Raw genomic sequence first — 17,451 nt, 5'->3', positions numbered from 1 at the left:
CAGTAGTTGTGGCACATGGGCTTAGTTGCTCCACGGCATGTGGGATCTTCCCGGACCAGGGCTCAAACCCGTGTCCCCTGCATTGGGAGGCGGCGTCTTAACCACTGCGCCACCAGGGAAGCCCATTGCTGTTCTTTTTTACTTGGTTATTCTCATCAAACTGGACTGGATGGAGTCGGAACTGTTGAGCCCTGCTTGCTCTGTCCCTGCCTCCCCCCATTTGTGCTCTACATCTTCCTTGGCCTCCCCAAAAAAAAAAGTCATGACATTGGTAGAGAAGACGATACTAAGGAATTTTAAAATGGCTCTTTTAGGAAAAATCAGTTAAAAAAAAATTTTTTTTATTGGGGTATAGTTGTTTTACAGTGTTGTGTTAGTTTCTACTGTACAGTGAAGTGGAGTTCCCTGTGCTATACAGTAGGTCCTCATTAGTTATCTATTTTATGCATATTAGTGTATATACATCAGTCCCAATCTCCCAATTCATCCCACTCCTGCCTTTCCCCCCTTGGTGTTCATATGTTTGTTCTCTACGTCTGTATGTCTATCTCTGCCTTGCAAACGGGTTTATCTGTACCATTTTTCTAGATTCCACATATATGCGTTAATATATTTGTTTTTAGGAAAAATTAGTTTTAAAATTCTATTAGCTGTGTATTGTATTGCACATATTTTAGGAAGGTTCATTTAACAAGGAAAGTTGTTTTCTCTGTTGAAATGTTATCTCTTTGTTTCTCATTTTAGCATCTTCATCCTCCAAACCTGGAAAGAAAATCCCAGCAGGAGCTGTTTCTGTATTTTTAGGTATCATAACTTAGAGTTTGTTTTTAAAAACTATATAACTGTTTTGTCATTTTTAAGATTGTCATCTTCAAAGGACTGACTGGGGAGGAGAGTATGAAGAACTTCTGTGGGCATCAAAGAGTGAGAGCTCACTTAACCTGTGTTAGCTCATATTCCCTTAGAAATCAGTGGCCTTGGACTTTTTTCGGTCTGAGTGATCAGTTTATTCTGCATTGTGGGACATTCTGTATCAGTAAAGGATGGAGGTTGTTGGGTCCTGTTAATGTGTTTTGTGGATGAACTGAAACTACAAGTTCTTGGTGGTGGTACTGTTCTTTTTTTCCCCTCCTGTAAAGTCAGGAAGTGCACCCACCCTGGCTTACAGCTGGTTTGTCCTGTCCCTCCACCCACAGGGGACACTGATGTGTTTGGTGCCACCTGTGCTCCGTCACTGAAGGAGGCCCAGAAGCCCGAGCAGCCCACTCCAGGGAAAAGCTCGTACCTCCCAGCGCCTGCTGGCCTCTTCGATGATGACGACGATGATGATGACTTTTTTGCAGCATCCCATAGCAAACCTCCCAAGACAGGTACTGCTCCATCCTCTGTTTCTGGGAATTTAGCCAAATAAAGAATGTTGACCTAGGGGAGTTCCCTGGTGGTCTAGTGGTTGGGATTCCAGGCTTTCATTGCTGTGGCCCGGGTTCAATCCCTGGTCAGGGAACTGAGATCCTACAAGCCGTGTGGTGCAGGCAGAGAAAAAAAAAAAAAGAAAAGAAAAAAAAATGTTGACCTAAAAAGGCATGAAGTTCATCTAGTCCCTTTTCTCTTTGCAGTGCCAGAATCCCTCCTCAAGCATTCCTGTCAGAGTTGTCTCATCTCTACTTAGATAGTTATGGTGCCTTGGAGGTCCGTATTTTATGGACCAATTTTTCCTGCTTTGGAAACTAATTACTAGGATTATCTTTCTTGTTTAGAGAGAAATCTGTTCCCCTCTAATATCTTCCCAAGATGCTAGTTTTGACCTTTTCAGTTAGAGAGAAAGTTTTAATCACACTTTCTTCCAGAGTCCTTAAGAAAATACATGAGCATGAGCAGAACGTTCATGCTGGCTGTTCAGTTCGCAGCTTCTCCGCTCTGTGCCAGAAAGCCCAGGTGACCTTGACTTTCTCTTCTGTAACAGGGTTTTTAGCTCTTTGGCCACTTTGGCACTCTCCTTTCTTCTCCCCGCAGATTTCAGCCAGCTTGTTCATGAAGTCACTCCTCTGAATCAGTTGTTATTTAATGAGCAGATGTCTCTCCCAGGACTCTTGTCAAAATGCAGATTCCGATTCACTGGGTTTAGGGTGGGGCCTGCGATTCTGCATTTCTGACAGGCTCCCTGGTGGGCAGAGATTGCTTGTCCATGGGTTGCACTTGGAGTAGCAAAGGATTGGGTTTATTGGTTGTCTTTCTAGAAAAGAAGGGTAGACCACTGAGGTGCACACAGCTTCCAGCAACATGAGCACAAAGGGCTTTTTCTCCTAAGGACTAGGTGGACCAGGAAGCATCGAGAAGCAGGGTCTCTGGACTTAGCTCCTTTTCCAGCAGTAGGTGTGAAAGTGAGGACAGCAGCAGAAATGCGAGGGAAGTAATAGCCTGGTTTTAGGAAGAGCGCAAACTGGACACATACTACGCTCACATCTAGGCTGACTGAAATGACAGTGAATAAAGGGAGTAAGTGCCTCTCGTGGCTTGGAAGGGCTCTCACTTGGTGGGATTAACTGATTTGGAATCACAAGTAAGTTGGTGCCCCTTTCCTTGACAGCTGCTGTTCTCCTGGGACATTCGTGAGTCAGTGCCCTATTTCAGTGACACACACTTCATTCAGAGCAGCAATGCTTGTGGTAGCGAAAGGTTGGAATCCCCCCCAAATATTCATCAGTAGGGTAAATTATGGTCCTTCCATTCAGTGGAATTTTGTGAAACTGTGAGAAAGAATGAGTTTTATGTGTGTTGACATGGGAAGAGATACCCTAGGTACATGGAGTGAAAAATGCAAATCATAAGACACATTCTTCAAATTGTGTTATCATTTATAGCCATATTTGTGAATAACTGGAGTTAACATGTTAGTATATCTTTTGTGGAAATTAGAAGCATGTATGTCAAACTGTTCCTGCTGACCTTGTTTGGGTGGGCAGGTGGGCTTATGTGGGAGGTTTCAGTTTTTGCTTTTATATGACTCTGTATAGTGTGACTTTTTTTTTTTTAATTTTAAAAAAAGATTATTTATTTTTATTATTTATTTATTATTTATTTTTGACTGGGTTGGGTCTTAGTTGCGGCATGTGGGATCTTCATTGAGGCATGCGGGATCTTTTGTTGGGGCGCACAGCCTTCTCTCTAGTTGTGGCATGCAGGTTTTCTCTTCTCTAGTTGTGGCACGCAGGCTCCAGGGCATGTGGGCTCTGTAGTTGTGGCGCATGGGCTCCAGGGCACGTTGGCTCTGTAATTTGCGGCTCTCTTGTTGAGGTGCGTGAGCTCAATAGTTGTGGCGCGCAGGCTTAGTTGCCCCACGGCACGTAGGATCTTAGTTCCCTGACCAGGGATTGAACCCGCATCCCCTGCATTGTAAGGCGGATTCTTTACCACTGGACCACCAGGGAAGTCCCAGTTTAACTTTTTAAAAGCAGGAGCCAACTGTCACTTCTCAGATTCCTAGAGTGGTTGACTCTTAAATGATCTTTCTTTCTGTAGGTCTCTTTTTACCCTTTATGCCAGTCCAAACTACTCTAAGCATAAGGTACTGCTGCTTGGATAAGGGTGTAAGCCAGATGGTTAAACTGTCTGTCCTGCATTTCATTGGAGTAGCTGTTGTGTTCTTTGAAAAATTCCAATCTAGTCCACTTAATATTTCTTCGTAACTAATCAAGCAGTAGCATACTTTTTCTATTTATTCTTTGGGAGAGAAGAATATTTAATCTGTGAATTTCGTGGTGGGATTTTTGACCTCCGTGTAATTTTATGCTGTGGTCTCTTTCTAAAGACAAAGTCAAATCCACTGCCAGTATCTTTGATGAGGAAGGAGATCTGTTCAGAGAAAAAGCGGCAGCTTTGCCAGAGGCTACTGTAAGTCAGACAGATGAAAATAAAGCAAGAAAAGAAAAAAAGGTGAGCAGGAGGGAAGACTAAACATGGGAGTGTAGATTTGGGGCATCTTGTTAATTCACTGGAACCCAGAGGGAAGTATTGTTCCTTTCAAGTGTATAGCAAACGTCAAATGTACAGAGAGTTGAAAGAATACAACAAACACCCAAATAACTAGCACCTAGATTCAGCAGTTGTTGCATTTTGCCTTCCTCGGTGGTCTTAACATCCACTGGTGATCTTCTCCTGAACCAGTTATCATGTTGGGTGGCGGGGAAAACAAAAGAATGTGGTTCTACTTCTACTATTTCTTCTATGTTAATTAGCTGGCATTCTTCTGAACAGAAGAGCTTTCTCTCCTTCTTTCCTGCCTTTTTAGTATCACTATAGGATCATAGATTCGCTATTCGACATGTTATGATCCGTTAGCATCGTAATTCAAATTGACCTGTATTTGGCCAATAGGCTGCATCTCCATCACTCTTTAAGCTCTTCTGGCTGCCGTCCCTTCCCTTGCTATCCTGCACAGCTTGAAACCCTGACCCTCTCTGCCTCTGACCACCTAGGTGCCAGCATTCAGAACCCAGCAGGCTCCTAGGATGCCCACCTTAGGTTCCAGCTTAGGTACATGTCCCACTTGTGCATTGTATGAGGTAGGCAGTCTGTCCTACCCTGATCCCCCAGATGTGCCCTCTGCTTTATCTTGTTTTTCTCTTTTCTCACAGTTCCCTCTGCCTGGAATGTTCTTGCTTGTACCATCTCCCATGTCCAGGTCCTGACTGTCCTGAGAAATTTACTTTACAAGGACTGTTTCTTCCTTCATTCCTAACATATACCAATTTTTAAATTCTTTCTCATGGTACCTCTCTTTTTGCATTAATTCTTTATATGCACTTGATACATGTCCAAGGTCCATGATGTTTTTATTCCCCTGCTGCATGGCCTGGAACCTTATCCTAGCAGAGATTCAGGACATCTTTTGAATGAATGAGTGAATGAACCCTCATTTTCAGGTGTCTGGCTTGTTAACTCTCAATTTTTTTTTTTTTTTTCCAACAAAGGTTACCCTTCCTTCCAGCAAAAATCTCAAGCCCTTGTCAGAAACAAAAACTCACAAAGGTTTATTTTCAGATGAGGATGACTCTGAGGTAAGGAATTCATTCTTTTTCTTAGTTCTGGGAAATAGTTCACGGATAGGACATTGGAAAGTATTCCTGATTCAGGGTGTTCTCAGTAGAGGTATAAGGCTTATTAAGTACTTTAGTTCTTTCTTTGAAAATAACGTTTTGAGAACACGTGGTCTTTAGAAAGCAACATGTATACAATACTTTTCACTGTTGGGTTTGAATCCAGTGAATCTCCTGGGAGAAAAATTCAGGATACTCATATTTTAGGCTATTAATTGATCCATAATGTAATGAGGTGCTTGTACGAGAACAGAAATCAACACACTGCTTCCTCTTTCAGTAGTCTCACTAAACAGTGGGCATAGACTGTTAACAGTTTGTGAGCTGGCACTGCTTTGCAGACAGCCTCAGTCCTCCAGGGCCCTGCCTAGAAGCACCTTTCCAGTGAAGCAGGGACAACTCTCAAAAGCGTCACTGCTTTTTCTGACTTCCACAGGCCTTGATCCTTTTAGAGCTAACTTTAGGCCAGGCTTTTAAGGGATCAGAGACCTATCTGAGAATGTGTAATGGGCAGTAATCAATCCCCTTCACAGAGAAAGATGGGAGCATGGCAGAAATTTATATGTAATTTCAAGAAATTACGAACTCTGGGTTAAGCTCTTGTGGTTATTTTGCACTTATAGCCAGGATGAGCATACAGCTCTTTGGAGGTAGAGTGATCACTGTTGATGGAAATAAAACCTTGAGGTTTATATTTCATTGGTGGCCAGTGTGCAGAAGATAGGAATTAAGCAAAGTCCAGTTAAGCCAGACTCCTGACACATAAGTAGAGCATGGTGGGGCCTCACACTCTGGTCTTGTCCTACACTCCCTGCTTCTTCATCATCTCGCACAGAGGCATTTTCAGATCTTTGGGCTGGCTTTTGCCCCTCTGGGAGTGCTCTTCCCAGAATCGGATAGCCCACTTCCTCACTTTTTTTCCAGTTCCCTGCGAGGTCTCCTGCAACAGCCCTTTGCACAATAGCAAGCCCGCCAGCACACATCACACTGTGCTCCTTAGCCCCTCTTCTGTTTTATTGTCCCCACAGTATGTATTGCCACGTGACACTTCATGTCTGCTTGTTCACTGTCTATGTCCCAGCTAGAGTAAGCGCCATGAGGGCAGGACGGTGTGTTTCCTGCTTGTGTCCTTAACACCTAGACTAGTGCTTGGTATTTGGTAAGCTGTCAGGGAGTTGTTGACTAAGTGAAAAAACCAAATGTGAGCAATTTCAGTGACTCTTAAGGTGTTCTGATTATTTATTACTATGAAACAAATCACTCCAAAACTTTGTGGCTTAAAACACCAATAAGTTTTATTACCTCTTGTGGTTGTAGAAGTTGACTGGGCTCAGCCAGGCATTTTTCACTTAGGGTCTCTCATGTGGTTCCAGTCTGAAGGTGGCCAGGCTGAGAGTCATCTCACTCATGTGTCTGGTGCCTGAGTGGGAAAGACTCGAACAGCTGGGGCTCTTGGGAGGTCCCTCTCTGTCTCTGTGTGGTCTCCCAGCATGGCAGCTTCAGGGAAGCTGAACTTCTTAGGGTGTTGCCTCAAGGCTTTAAAGTGAGATTCCCAAGAGAGCTGCACAGAGGCTGTACAGGTGTACCTGGGAGATACTGCGGGTTTGGTTCCAGACACCATAATAAAACGAGTATCTCAGTAAAGTGAGTCACATGAATTTTTTGGTTTCCCAGTGCATATAAAAGTTACATTTATACTATACTGTAGTCTATTAAGTGTGCAATAGCATTATGTCTAAAAAAAAATGCACATACCTTAATTAAAAAATATTTTATTGCTAAAAAATGCTAACCATCATCTGAGCCTTCAGCAAGTCATAATCTTTGCCGGTGGAGGGTTTGAAATATTGCAAGAATTACCAAAATTTGACAGAGAAACAAAGTGAGCAAATGCTGTAGGAAAAATGTTGTTGACAGACTTGCTTGAGACAGGGTTGCCACAAACTTTGAATATGTGGAAAATGCAATATCTGTGAAGCACAGTAAAGCAAAGCACCATAAAATGAGGTATGTCTGTACTGTTTTTTGTAACCTAGCCTCAGAAGTCAGCGTTGTCACTTCTGCCACATTCTGTTGGTTGAGGCAGTACAGAGGCCTGCCCAAGTTCAAGGGCAGGGGACACCAACTCCACTTCCTGATGGTAGGAGTGTAAATGAATTTGCAGACAGGTTTAAATCCACCACCACAGGCTTTGTCCCATGTGTATCATCACAGATTGTTTTTATTGGATATTGTCGAGGTTTTTAGGCAAGGAGAAGTAAAACAATGCAGTCTAGGAAGAGCTTAGGACCAAAAAGGATTGATTATTTACTCCTCCCTTTATATCTCAAGTGTGGAGCTAAAGCTTACCTTGTGGAATCATTTTGGGGAGGTGTTTAAGGTAATGGAAAGCCTTTTTTTTCCCTAACACCAAGGAAGATATTAGTCAAGGGTCCAAAACAATGATGTTGAAATTTGTTTTTGTTCTTTGTTTTGGTTTACTACTACTTTTTTTTTTTTTTTTTAACACAGCCCTTTCTTTAAGTGAAATGTTGCCAATGCTTAAAATGCAGGAGAGGCATGGGAAGCCTGGGATTCCCCCTGTGTGGCCCCTTCTACCCAAACAGACCCATGGGGACTCCCTGGGGCCTAGGCAAAAACCACTGGGCTGAGTGGAGCTCTTCTCAGTTAATGAAGTCATTAGCTCTATATTTGAGTAGACATTGATTCCATGATAAAAAAAAAATTATCCAGAGAGGTCTTAGAAACTATGTTCTTGTCCTATTTGCCTGTCTCTTGTGTATTGAAGTTTCTCATCCTGAGGGAATAGTTATCCTATTTCGTGTTTCTGATTCATGCAACTCAGTTTGCAGATCTTTCTTTGCACTATAGGCTGACATTTTATAACATTTTGGAAATTTCTTCAGAATTACCAGATCTTTCTCTAATTTGCAACATTTCCTAGCTGCCATTCAAGAACGCCAAACATTTTAAAGTTAAAATTGAATTTGTATTTATTTAAAAGGAATCATATCATACTCTTACTATAGGAAAGAGGATATGACTAAATAAAACAGAGTCGTAGATCCAGTAATTTGTTAATCTAGCTTCTATTTCCATTATTAAATCTGTTTAATCTCTCTGATTCTCTGGACAGAAAAAGGAAGTTATTTTTTTAAGCGTGGTAGGAAATTGATTGGAAAAATTTCCCCTGCCCTAATCATCCAGGTGAGAGTATCAAAACCTCTGGGTTCCAGTGAGGCCACGTGGAGTTACATGTGGGTCTCTTCCTTCTCACCTGCACACAGTGAGGATGGACTGATGCGTGTTCCTCGAGGACTGTGGCAGCGAGCTTCCCTCTCCGACAAAGAGACCTGGATGCACGGCAGCCATCATGTCATAAACTTCATTGTTTTATATCTGATACTTTAAAAACTGGTATATTTTATTAACCAGGAACTTTAATCTTGATCCAACAGGATTTGTTTTCTTCTCAAAGTGTGAGTAAGTCGAAAGATGCATCTCTCCTGCCTAGCAAACTCCCCACCTCAGTCTTGCTTTTCGATGATGAAGATGAAGAGGTAAACATTGTTACTGCAACACAAGATAATCAAGCTTTCCATTAGTAGAAAACCGTTGCTGATGTAGCTTTATAACCAGAGGCTCATACAGTAGAACAAGGTGATAGGGAAGCAGTCAGGCTTTCTGAGGCTTATATAACAAAAACATTTCAGTTTTTATTTCAGTGACTCCTTTCTTAAGTTCTCTTAACTGCACAATGGGCAGGGCCTTAGATTTCTTGACCCAGCTCTATGCAAGGCTTTGTAGGTTTCACTTTTTAAATCTTCCTTTAAGAAATACTTTTTAGGGGGTGGAACCCAATGATCTACAAGAACGTCTTGGGTAAAGTGGGAGTGGAGGGGAGAAGGCAACTATGTCCTCACCTTGCTTCTCTTTCCCACGCTGGATGAGAGCAAAGTGGGAGAAAGAAATGAGAGGGAAGACAAACCAAACCTTTGCTCTTATGCAGTATTGTGCGGTGGCTGAGCTCATGGGCTTTGGCATCAGAGCCTTGTGTTCGTATCCTAGCTCCACCACATGCAAATCAGGGACCTTGGGCAAGTAACTTAACCTTTCTGAATCTCATCTGGCTTAATAGTATATAGGGTCGTTGTGACAGTTAAAACAGCTAATGCACAGCCATTGGCACAGTGCCTGGCACATAGTAAGTACATAGTAAATGTTAGCTCTGTCACTCATATCCCCAGTGAGTGCCAGTTCATTAGTCTCACGGCCTTTCCTACCTCCCCACACTTTCCTTAAAGACTCCCTTTATCCAGTCTTTACACTTCAGGACTGTTCACCTGCTGTAGTATGTTGTTAAGAGTGTTTTTCTGTCTAACTTGGGCTCGGGCCAAGTTCTGTGGTTTTGTTCCCTTTACCTAAATAACAGTACCTTAATAGGTACTTTGGGAATGCCGTTGAACCTATAGGAATCAGCTCTTACTAGGCCAGTGATTTTATTTAGTAAATTATTTCTTAAGTTTGTATTGTCCCTTTGAAATTAATCAGAAACACAAATCATTCCTTCTCTCTGTCCCAGGTTTGTGTCTTTCATAAATGTGAAAGAGTAGAGAAAGCTCCCTGTATCTTTCTCTTTATGCATTGGTCTGGTTTCTAATTCATAGAAAGAAAGATGCAGGCTGCTGGCTGCCGCAGGGGGCTGTACTGCTTTCAGGCCAATTGCAGGCTCTGGACCCTCCCTAATGAGCATAGCGGGCCCGCCCACAGGAGGACTGGGCGGGGCCAGGTTCCCTCCTATTTCTATGATTTTGTCCTCACATTACTCCCCTTCCTGCTTCCTCCCAGGTGTCCCGCCTTTGAATTTTATGGTATCTGTTTCCCTTCTGTGGATGAATATAGTTAGAGAAGATTGTAGGCTGTTGTTGTAGGATTTATACATAAGTGAGAAGTGGCATTTACTAGCATTGTGTGATTTTTTTCCCCCAAAAGGTGTTATATATATTCTTCACTTGACTGGAGACTTATTCTCTAATTTGACATGAGAGAATGTCTTCAGTTTTTTGTTTTATGTGTTCAAAGTTGTCATACTCTTCTGCCATTTGTTTTTCTAGGATAATCTTTTTGGGGCTACAGCTGCTAAGAAGCAGTCATCCTCTCTACTAACTCAGAGCCAAGAGAAAACAAAGCCCTCTGAGCTTTCCAAAAAGAAAGCATCTGCCTTATTGTTCAGCAGTGATGAGGAGGTAGGTTGAAAGTTATTTTCTAGAGAAGAGTAGGAGATGGTTTGATGGATTTAAGAGTTACAGCTGTCCTAAACCTTTTCTTTTTCTGCCTATTTAGATCTAGTGAAATTCGGTCACCAAAGACTATGTTCACAAGACTGTCTTTCTATTCTTGAAGAAAGATATTTATTGTAGTATATTAACTTAAAGATTAATTGTTTCAAAATGCTTAGGAATAAAATAAGTATCACCCTCAAATTATAATATATGCTAATTCAAATGAGTTAGGCCTTATTTTACTTTTTTTTTTAACATCATTATTGGAGTATAATTGCTTTACGATGGTGTGTTAGTTTCTACTGTACAACAAAGTGAATCAGCTGTATGTATACATATATCCCCTCCCTCTTGCGTCTCCCTCTTACCCTCCCACCCTTCTAGGTGGACACAAAGCACCGAGCTGATCTCCCTGTGCCATGTGGCTGCTTCCCACTAGCTATCTATTTTACATTTGGTAGTGTGTATATATCCATGCCACTCTCTCACTTCATCCCAGCTTACCCTTCCCCCTCCCCACATCCTCAAGTCCATTCTCTACATCTGCGTCTTTATTCCTGTCCTGCCCCTAGGTTCTTCGGAACCAATATTTTTATTTATTTATTTATTTTTTTTAGATTCCATATATATGTGTTAGCATACGGTATTTGTTTTTCTCTTTCTGACTTACTTCACTCTGTATGACAGTCTCTAGGTCCATCCACCTCACAGCAAATAACTCAATTTCGTTCCTTTTTATGGCTGAGTAATATTCCATTGTATATATGTGCCACATCTTCTTTATCCATTCATCTGTCGATGGACACTTAGGTTGCTTCCATGTCCTGACTATTGTAAATAGAGCTGCAATGAACATTGTGGTACATGACTCTTTTTGAATTATGGTTTTCTCAGGGTGTATGCCCAGTAGTGAGATTGCTGGGTCATATGGTAGTTCTATTTTTATTTTTTTTAAGGAACCTCCATACTGTTCTCCATAGTGGCTATATCAATATACATTCCCATCAACAGTGCAAGAGGGTTCCCTTTTCTCCCCACCCTCTCCAGCATTTATTATTTGTAGATTTTTTGATGATGGCCACTCTGACTGGTGTGAGGTGATACCTCATTGTAGTTTTGATTTGCATTTCTCTAATGATTAGTGATGTTGAGCATCCTTTCATGTGTTTGTTGGCAATCTGTATATCTTCTTTGGAGGAATGTCTATTTAGGTCTTCTGCCCATTTTTGGATTGAGTTGTTTGTTTTTTTAATATTGAGCTGCATGAGCTGCTTGTATATTTTGGAGATTAATCCTTTGTCAGTTGCTTTGTTTGCAAATATTTTCGCCCATTCTGAGGGTTGTCTTTTCGTCTTGTTTATGGTTTCCTTTGCTGTGCAAAAGCTTTTAAGTTTCATTAGGTCCCATTTGTTTATTTTTATTTTTATTTCCATTTCTCTAGAAGGTGGGTCAAAAAGGATCTTGCTGTGATTTATGTCACAGAGTATTCTGCCTATGTTTTCCTCTAAGAGTTTGATAGTGTCTGGCCTTACATTTAGGTCTTTAATCCATTTTGAGTTTATTTTTGTGTTATTTTTGTGTTATATTTGGTGTTAGGGAGTGTTCTAATTTCATTCTTTTACATATAGCTGTCCGGTTTTCCCAGCACTTTACTTTGTTAAATGATTGCTGTGTTTCGTTAATCGGTAGCTAGACAAGATAGGAGTGGTCTATGTTCGTTTAATTCCTTTTTTATAAGAGTCTTAACAATGTTTCCATTTGCTATCCGGATATATATTAGCAGAGCCAATTGAGAATACAGTTTAGCAGCTGTTCAGATTTAGCTGTACAGAAAAAGACTAAATATAATGATATTAAAAACTGAGTGTTAAAAATCTTCCTATTTTATAATACTCTATTTTAACATTGTAGGTAAGTTATGAGGGTATGATGTAGGCAGATAAATGATAGATGTGTTCATTTTTTTTAATTGAAAGCAACTTAAAATGACATAACATAATTTGCTTTTTCTACTCAAATCTGTGAATTTATAATGGATTTTCCTTTTTTTTTCTTTCTAGCAGTCTTAGTGGGTTGTTCTCCCTATAGTAATGGCCAACCATCAGTTGAATTTTTTCTTCGGTAATATTACTGTGGTTCAGGGAAAATAAAAATATTAGCTAAAGCAGGGAGCAAAAGTACTTGCAGAGTAAAGATAACCAGGGTTCTAGAACAGTGACTTGGCTTTGACTGCCCAGTGGGATCACTTGGAGAACTTTAGAGAGTACTGATACCGGCTTCCACCACTGGAGGTTCTGAATTAATTGATTTTGGGTATGGCCTGTTACTGGAGGTTTCTAAGGCTCTTTTGGGGATTCTAGCATGTGCTCGCTGTTGAGCACCCCTGCTCTAGGGGAGCACTTCTCAAACTATAATGTGTGAAGAAATCACCTGGACATACTGTGACAAATGCAGGTTCTGATTCAGAAAGTGGGGTAGAAATTCTGTATAACAGAAGCTGCTGCTTGTGGAACCCACTTTGATTTACAAAGCTCTAGACTCCAGGACCACTTAGCAAGTGCTCAGGAGATCCTTGATTTGAAGGGGTGAGCATAGCCAGGTGGGGTTTCCTTAAATGCTTTCTAAAAGCCAGATTCAGAATTTTCTGGTAAAAGGATCGCTAGCAGCTTTCATTGTGTCTTGTTTACATTACATGAGCTTTTTATACATTTTTTTTCCCACCTTGCTTTGGGATTTTTAAATTTTTAAATTCAAATATCATTTTCCTCCAAAGTTGAGAGTTCTTGACTTTCTTTTTTTTTAAACATTCCTGTATCTTCTCATTCCCCTGTATAACTAATTTTGATCTCTAAAGTAGAGAAGTTCCCTTGTCCTAACACAGAACAGGACCATAGAGAGAGAAACACTGCGGCAGGTAGTGATGGAGGGAAACACCATAACGTCTCTGAGGTCAAAGAACCCAGCTGTCTAGATTTGAGTTCAATGAAAAGCCTTGGACATAAGCTTTCCTCGAAAGTGATACACTTAGTTTAAATACAAGTTAGTTTAACAAATGTGAATTTTATTTTACTCCTCAGGTTTCTTAATCTAAATGGCCAGAGGATTTTAACATATATTTTATCTTTTAAGGACCAGTGGAATATTACTGACTCACAGACCAACTCAGCATCTGACAAGTCTAAAGGAGAACTTAGGGACTCTGGGACCACCCAAGACCAGGAGATTAAGGCCGTGAAAAAGACCGGCCTCTTTCAGGAGGACAATGAGGATGATCTGTTTGCTATTGCTAAGGACAGGTGAGACAATCATTGTAAGAAGTCATTTCATCAGTGTCTGTGGTAATAGGTGAAGGTATTTGATGTGCAAGATGTCAGCTGCTGGGGGTGACATGCCGATCATTCATCATCTGGTAATCATATAAACGAGAATGTCTTTGATTTTCACTTGCAAGTTATTCTCCCCTGGTACTGGGAAGTGTTTTTCTTCATGGATCCTTACCTAATTTCTTCTACTTATCTTTTTTTTTTTTTAACCTTAAAATACTATTTTTCTTAGTTTGTTAGGGGTTTAAGTACAGTTTGTTGTCTTTTTTGTTTTTTCCCTGGGATACCCTAAAGAATGTAAAGTTTTGTCCAAGTTACTTAAGTTTGTCATTTGGATAGAAATCTGCTCAGCATTGAGAAACATCCTGTTTAGTAAGATGGTTCTCTGCAGAGCTGTGCTGTATCACACCAGTTGCTGGTAACCCCTAGCTGGTCTTAGGTGCTCCTGCACGTTAGTGCTTGGACTAAAGGGTGGCAGGTTATGTAGAGCAGTGGTCCCCAACCTTTTTGGAACCAGGGACCGGTTTTGTGGAAGACAGTTTTTCCATGGACCGGGTTGGGGGGACATGGTTCAGGCAGTAATGCGAGCGATGGGGAGCAGCAGACGTAGCTTCGCCCGCTCGCCTGCAGCTCGCCTCCTGCTGTGCGGCCTGGTTCCTAACAGGTCCAGGACTGGTACCAGTCTGCGGCCCGGGGGTGGGGACCCCTGATGTAGAGTGAGCGTGGGCTGTGGTTGGTATTGTAATATGCTGCAGATTAGCTGTGAATTCAGAATAACTCCCTTGAAAATATATGTGTTTTTTTCTTTTTCTCTTGAGATCCTTAAATGATTACTTTCAAATTTAAATGAATGGTAGTAACATAAAGAGGCAGTTGATTGGACATGTAAACGTTATGCATTGGTGTGGTTAAGCTTTAATACTGAATTGATAGATTCAAAAATGTCTCATATTTCTGTCTCTGAATACTGTGATCTCTTCAAATGTCACCATTTCTACTTTGGGCTCCATGACTTCACCCCTGGGTGTATCTTGGGCCTCTGGTTAAGAATGTAAGCTCTGGAATCCCAATACCTGATACTAAATTCTGGCCCTGCCAGTTGCTCTCTGAATAGCCTTGGACAAGTTACCTAACCTCTCTGAGCCTGAGTTTTCTCATCCGTTAAACAAAAATGATAATAGTGCTTCTCTCGTAGGATCATTGAGAGGACTAAATGAAATCCAAATATGAAATGCTTAGCACAATAGCTGGTACATTGTAAGCAAGCAAATGTAATTTACCGTCATGAGTGTAGGGGAAATAACATTTCATTCCTTTATTTTTGTTGCTCTCTCTCTCTCCTGGGACTCTCTCCTTCCTTTCTTCCCTGGCCAGCTTCTTCTTTTTTTTTTAAAATGTTGTGCATTTTATTTATTTATTTATTTATTTATTATTATTATTATTTTTGGCTGTGTTGGGTCTTTGTTGCTGCACCCGGGCTTTCTCTAGCTGCGGCGAGCGGGGGCTCCTCTTTGTTGCGGTGTGCGGGCTTCTCATTGCAGCGGCTTCTCTTGTGGTGGAGCACAGGCTCTAAGCCTGTGGGCTTCAGTAGTTGTGGCACACGGGCTCAGTAGTTGTGGCTCGTGGGCTTTAGAGCGCAGGCTCAGTAGTTGTGGCACATGGGGCTTAGTTGCTCCCCAGCATGTGGGATCTTCCCGGACCAGGGCTCGAACCCCTGTCCCCTGCATTGACAGGTGGATTCCTAACCACTGCATCACCAGGGAAGCCCCTGGCCAGCTTCTTTTAAGACTTAGTTTAAGCCCTCTCTTTTGAGAAGCCTTCCTTAACCCAAACAGCTGAGAAAGATAAGAAATAGGGTTAGAGTCTAAAGCAAAAATGGCTCCATCTTTAACCCCCCGCCCCCAGCTCTGTTTCACTTGAGCATTTTCTACACTGTATAGAAGTTACCTGTTTACGTGTGCAGCCCCTCCCTTTGCCCCCACCACACACATATGGTCACAGGTCTAGAGATCAGGAAACATGTTTCATGTGTAGGTCCCAGTACCAATTACACACAATGTCTAGCTTTCGGCAATGCTGGCTTTCATCAGATTCTCAAAAAAATCTTTTACAGACAACAAGTGCAGGAGAGGATGTGGAGGAATTGGAGCCCTCACACATTGCTGGTGGGAATGTAAAATGGTGCAGCCACTTGGCAACACAGCCTAGCAGTTCCATGAAAAGTTAAACATGGAGTTGCCACATGACTCAATTTCAGTTTTTAGGAATATGCGTAAGAGAAATGTCCACCCAAAGACTTGCATGTGAATGTTTATCATAGCGTTATTCATAATAGCCAAAAAGCGGAAAGAACTCAAAAGTTCATCCACTGTAGAACGGATAAACAAAATGTGTTATATCCACACAATGGACTCTTATTCAGCAATTAGAAGGAATAAAGTACTGATACATGCTTCAATACAAATGAACCCTGAAAATATTGTGGTAATTGAGAGAAGCCAGTCATGGAAGACCACATGTATGATTCTATTTGTGTGTAATGTCCGGAAGAGATAAATCCATAGAGACAGAAAGTAGATGGGTGTTTGTCTGGGGCTGCGGGGAAATGAGAATTGGCAGTGACTGTGAACAGGTATGGGCTTTCACTTTAGGTTGATGGAAATATTGTGAACTTAGATTATGGTGATAGTTGCACAACTCTGTGAATATACTAACAGTCACTGAATTGTACACTACTAAAGGGTAAATCTTATGGTATGTAAATTGTAACTCAAACCAATTCTAAAAAAAGAAACAAGCTTTGTGACCCTAACAAAGTTGCGAAATACTGCCTTGTAAGCAGGGCACTCAAACATCCTTGCTTGCCTAGAGAGGCCTGCTTTGTGCCTGTCATTTCAGCCTGGTGATTAATAATTTTCCCTTTCACTCTCAAAAGTGTCCTGGTGTAGGCCATAAACTCTAGAGTCATCTTAATGTGTTTTGACATCTGTCCCTTTTAATAAATCAAAATACTTATTACCCCATTATTTATAATGAGAAATACTCCAGTTCACTGAGCTGCATATTTTTCTTCTGAGGACAGATCTCCACGGGATGTCCACATTTAACCAGCAGGTGCCGAGGGTGTGGAATGAGATCCAAGGTTAAGGACTCACTGTCGTTATCTATTGTAACTATGTCCAGAAAGCTAACTAGCTTTTCTCTAGCTTAGAACTTCAGAATCTGGCATCAGATTATTTTCTGTGGGTAGCTTGGTTTTGGTTTTGATTTTTAGAAATTGTTCAGAAAATCATGCATAAGATTTTTCTTCTGCTGTAGCAGCTTAATAAGATTTTTGCTTTTTAGGCATCTGATGTAGTTATTTTTGTAATATTTTGTGGTCATCACTTAGTAGTCATATATTTTGGTTATAATTTGTGTACAATTTTATCAGTGTATATCCTTAAAGGCATATTAGATTTTACTTGACTGTGTATGGCTCTTTGTTTTTATAATTTCTTCAGGGTGTAGACCTAATTTTTTACTGTCCTTTAGTGTAAGTGTCCAGTGTAAGTATACTCAACTATTTGGTTAGTTGTGTTCCCTAGTCAGTGATCCTTAGGCAATTTTACGATGTAGGCAGACATCCAATGTTAAACTAATGAATAACCTTATATTATGCTTTGTTAATCATTAAACTTAGAGAAAAGATTATGATGCATCTACTTATGGGTATATATGCTAATTATTTTTAGTGTAAGTAGATGGATA

At 41.0% G+C, this 17,451-nt stretch overlaps 1 protein-coding gene across 15 annotated transcripts in view; it reads left to right on the top strand.

The window, feature by feature from the left end:
- The window catches only part of LOC309642247 (WASH complex subunit 2-like), a 56,254-nt gene that overhangs the window by 20,650 nt on the left and 18,153 nt on the right, over positions 1-17,451 (top strand). For 14 of the 15 annotated variants that reach the window (XM_082423455.1, XM_082423462.1, XM_082423461.1 and 11 more), the window contains exons 14-20: positions 745-804; positions 1,197-1,370; positions 3,809-3,933; positions 4,971-5,057; positions 8,555-8,656; positions 10,211-10,342; positions 13,508-13,674. In XM_082423455.1, the coding sequence (XP_082279581.1) occupies positions 745-804; positions 1,197-1,370; positions 3,809-3,933; positions 4,971-5,057; positions 8,555-8,656; positions 10,211-10,342; positions 13,508-13,674 (847 nt within the window). The remainder of the gene's footprint in view (positions 1-744; positions 805-1,196; positions 1,371-3,808; positions 3,934-4,970; positions 5,058-8,554; positions 8,657-10,210; positions 10,343-13,507; positions 13,675-17,451) is intronic. The other variant, XM_082423454.1, reaches the window with a different exon arrangement.

The sequence above is a fragment of the Balaenoptera physalus genome (genome assembly GCF_965194825.1).
Source record: "Balaenoptera physalus genome assembly, chromosome: 14".
NCBI classification, from domain to species: domain Eukaryota; kingdom Metazoa; phylum Chordata; class Mammalia; order Artiodactyla; family Balaenopteridae; genus Balaenoptera; species Balaenoptera physalus.
This window is presented reverse-complemented; position numbering and strand designations above follow the sequence as displayed.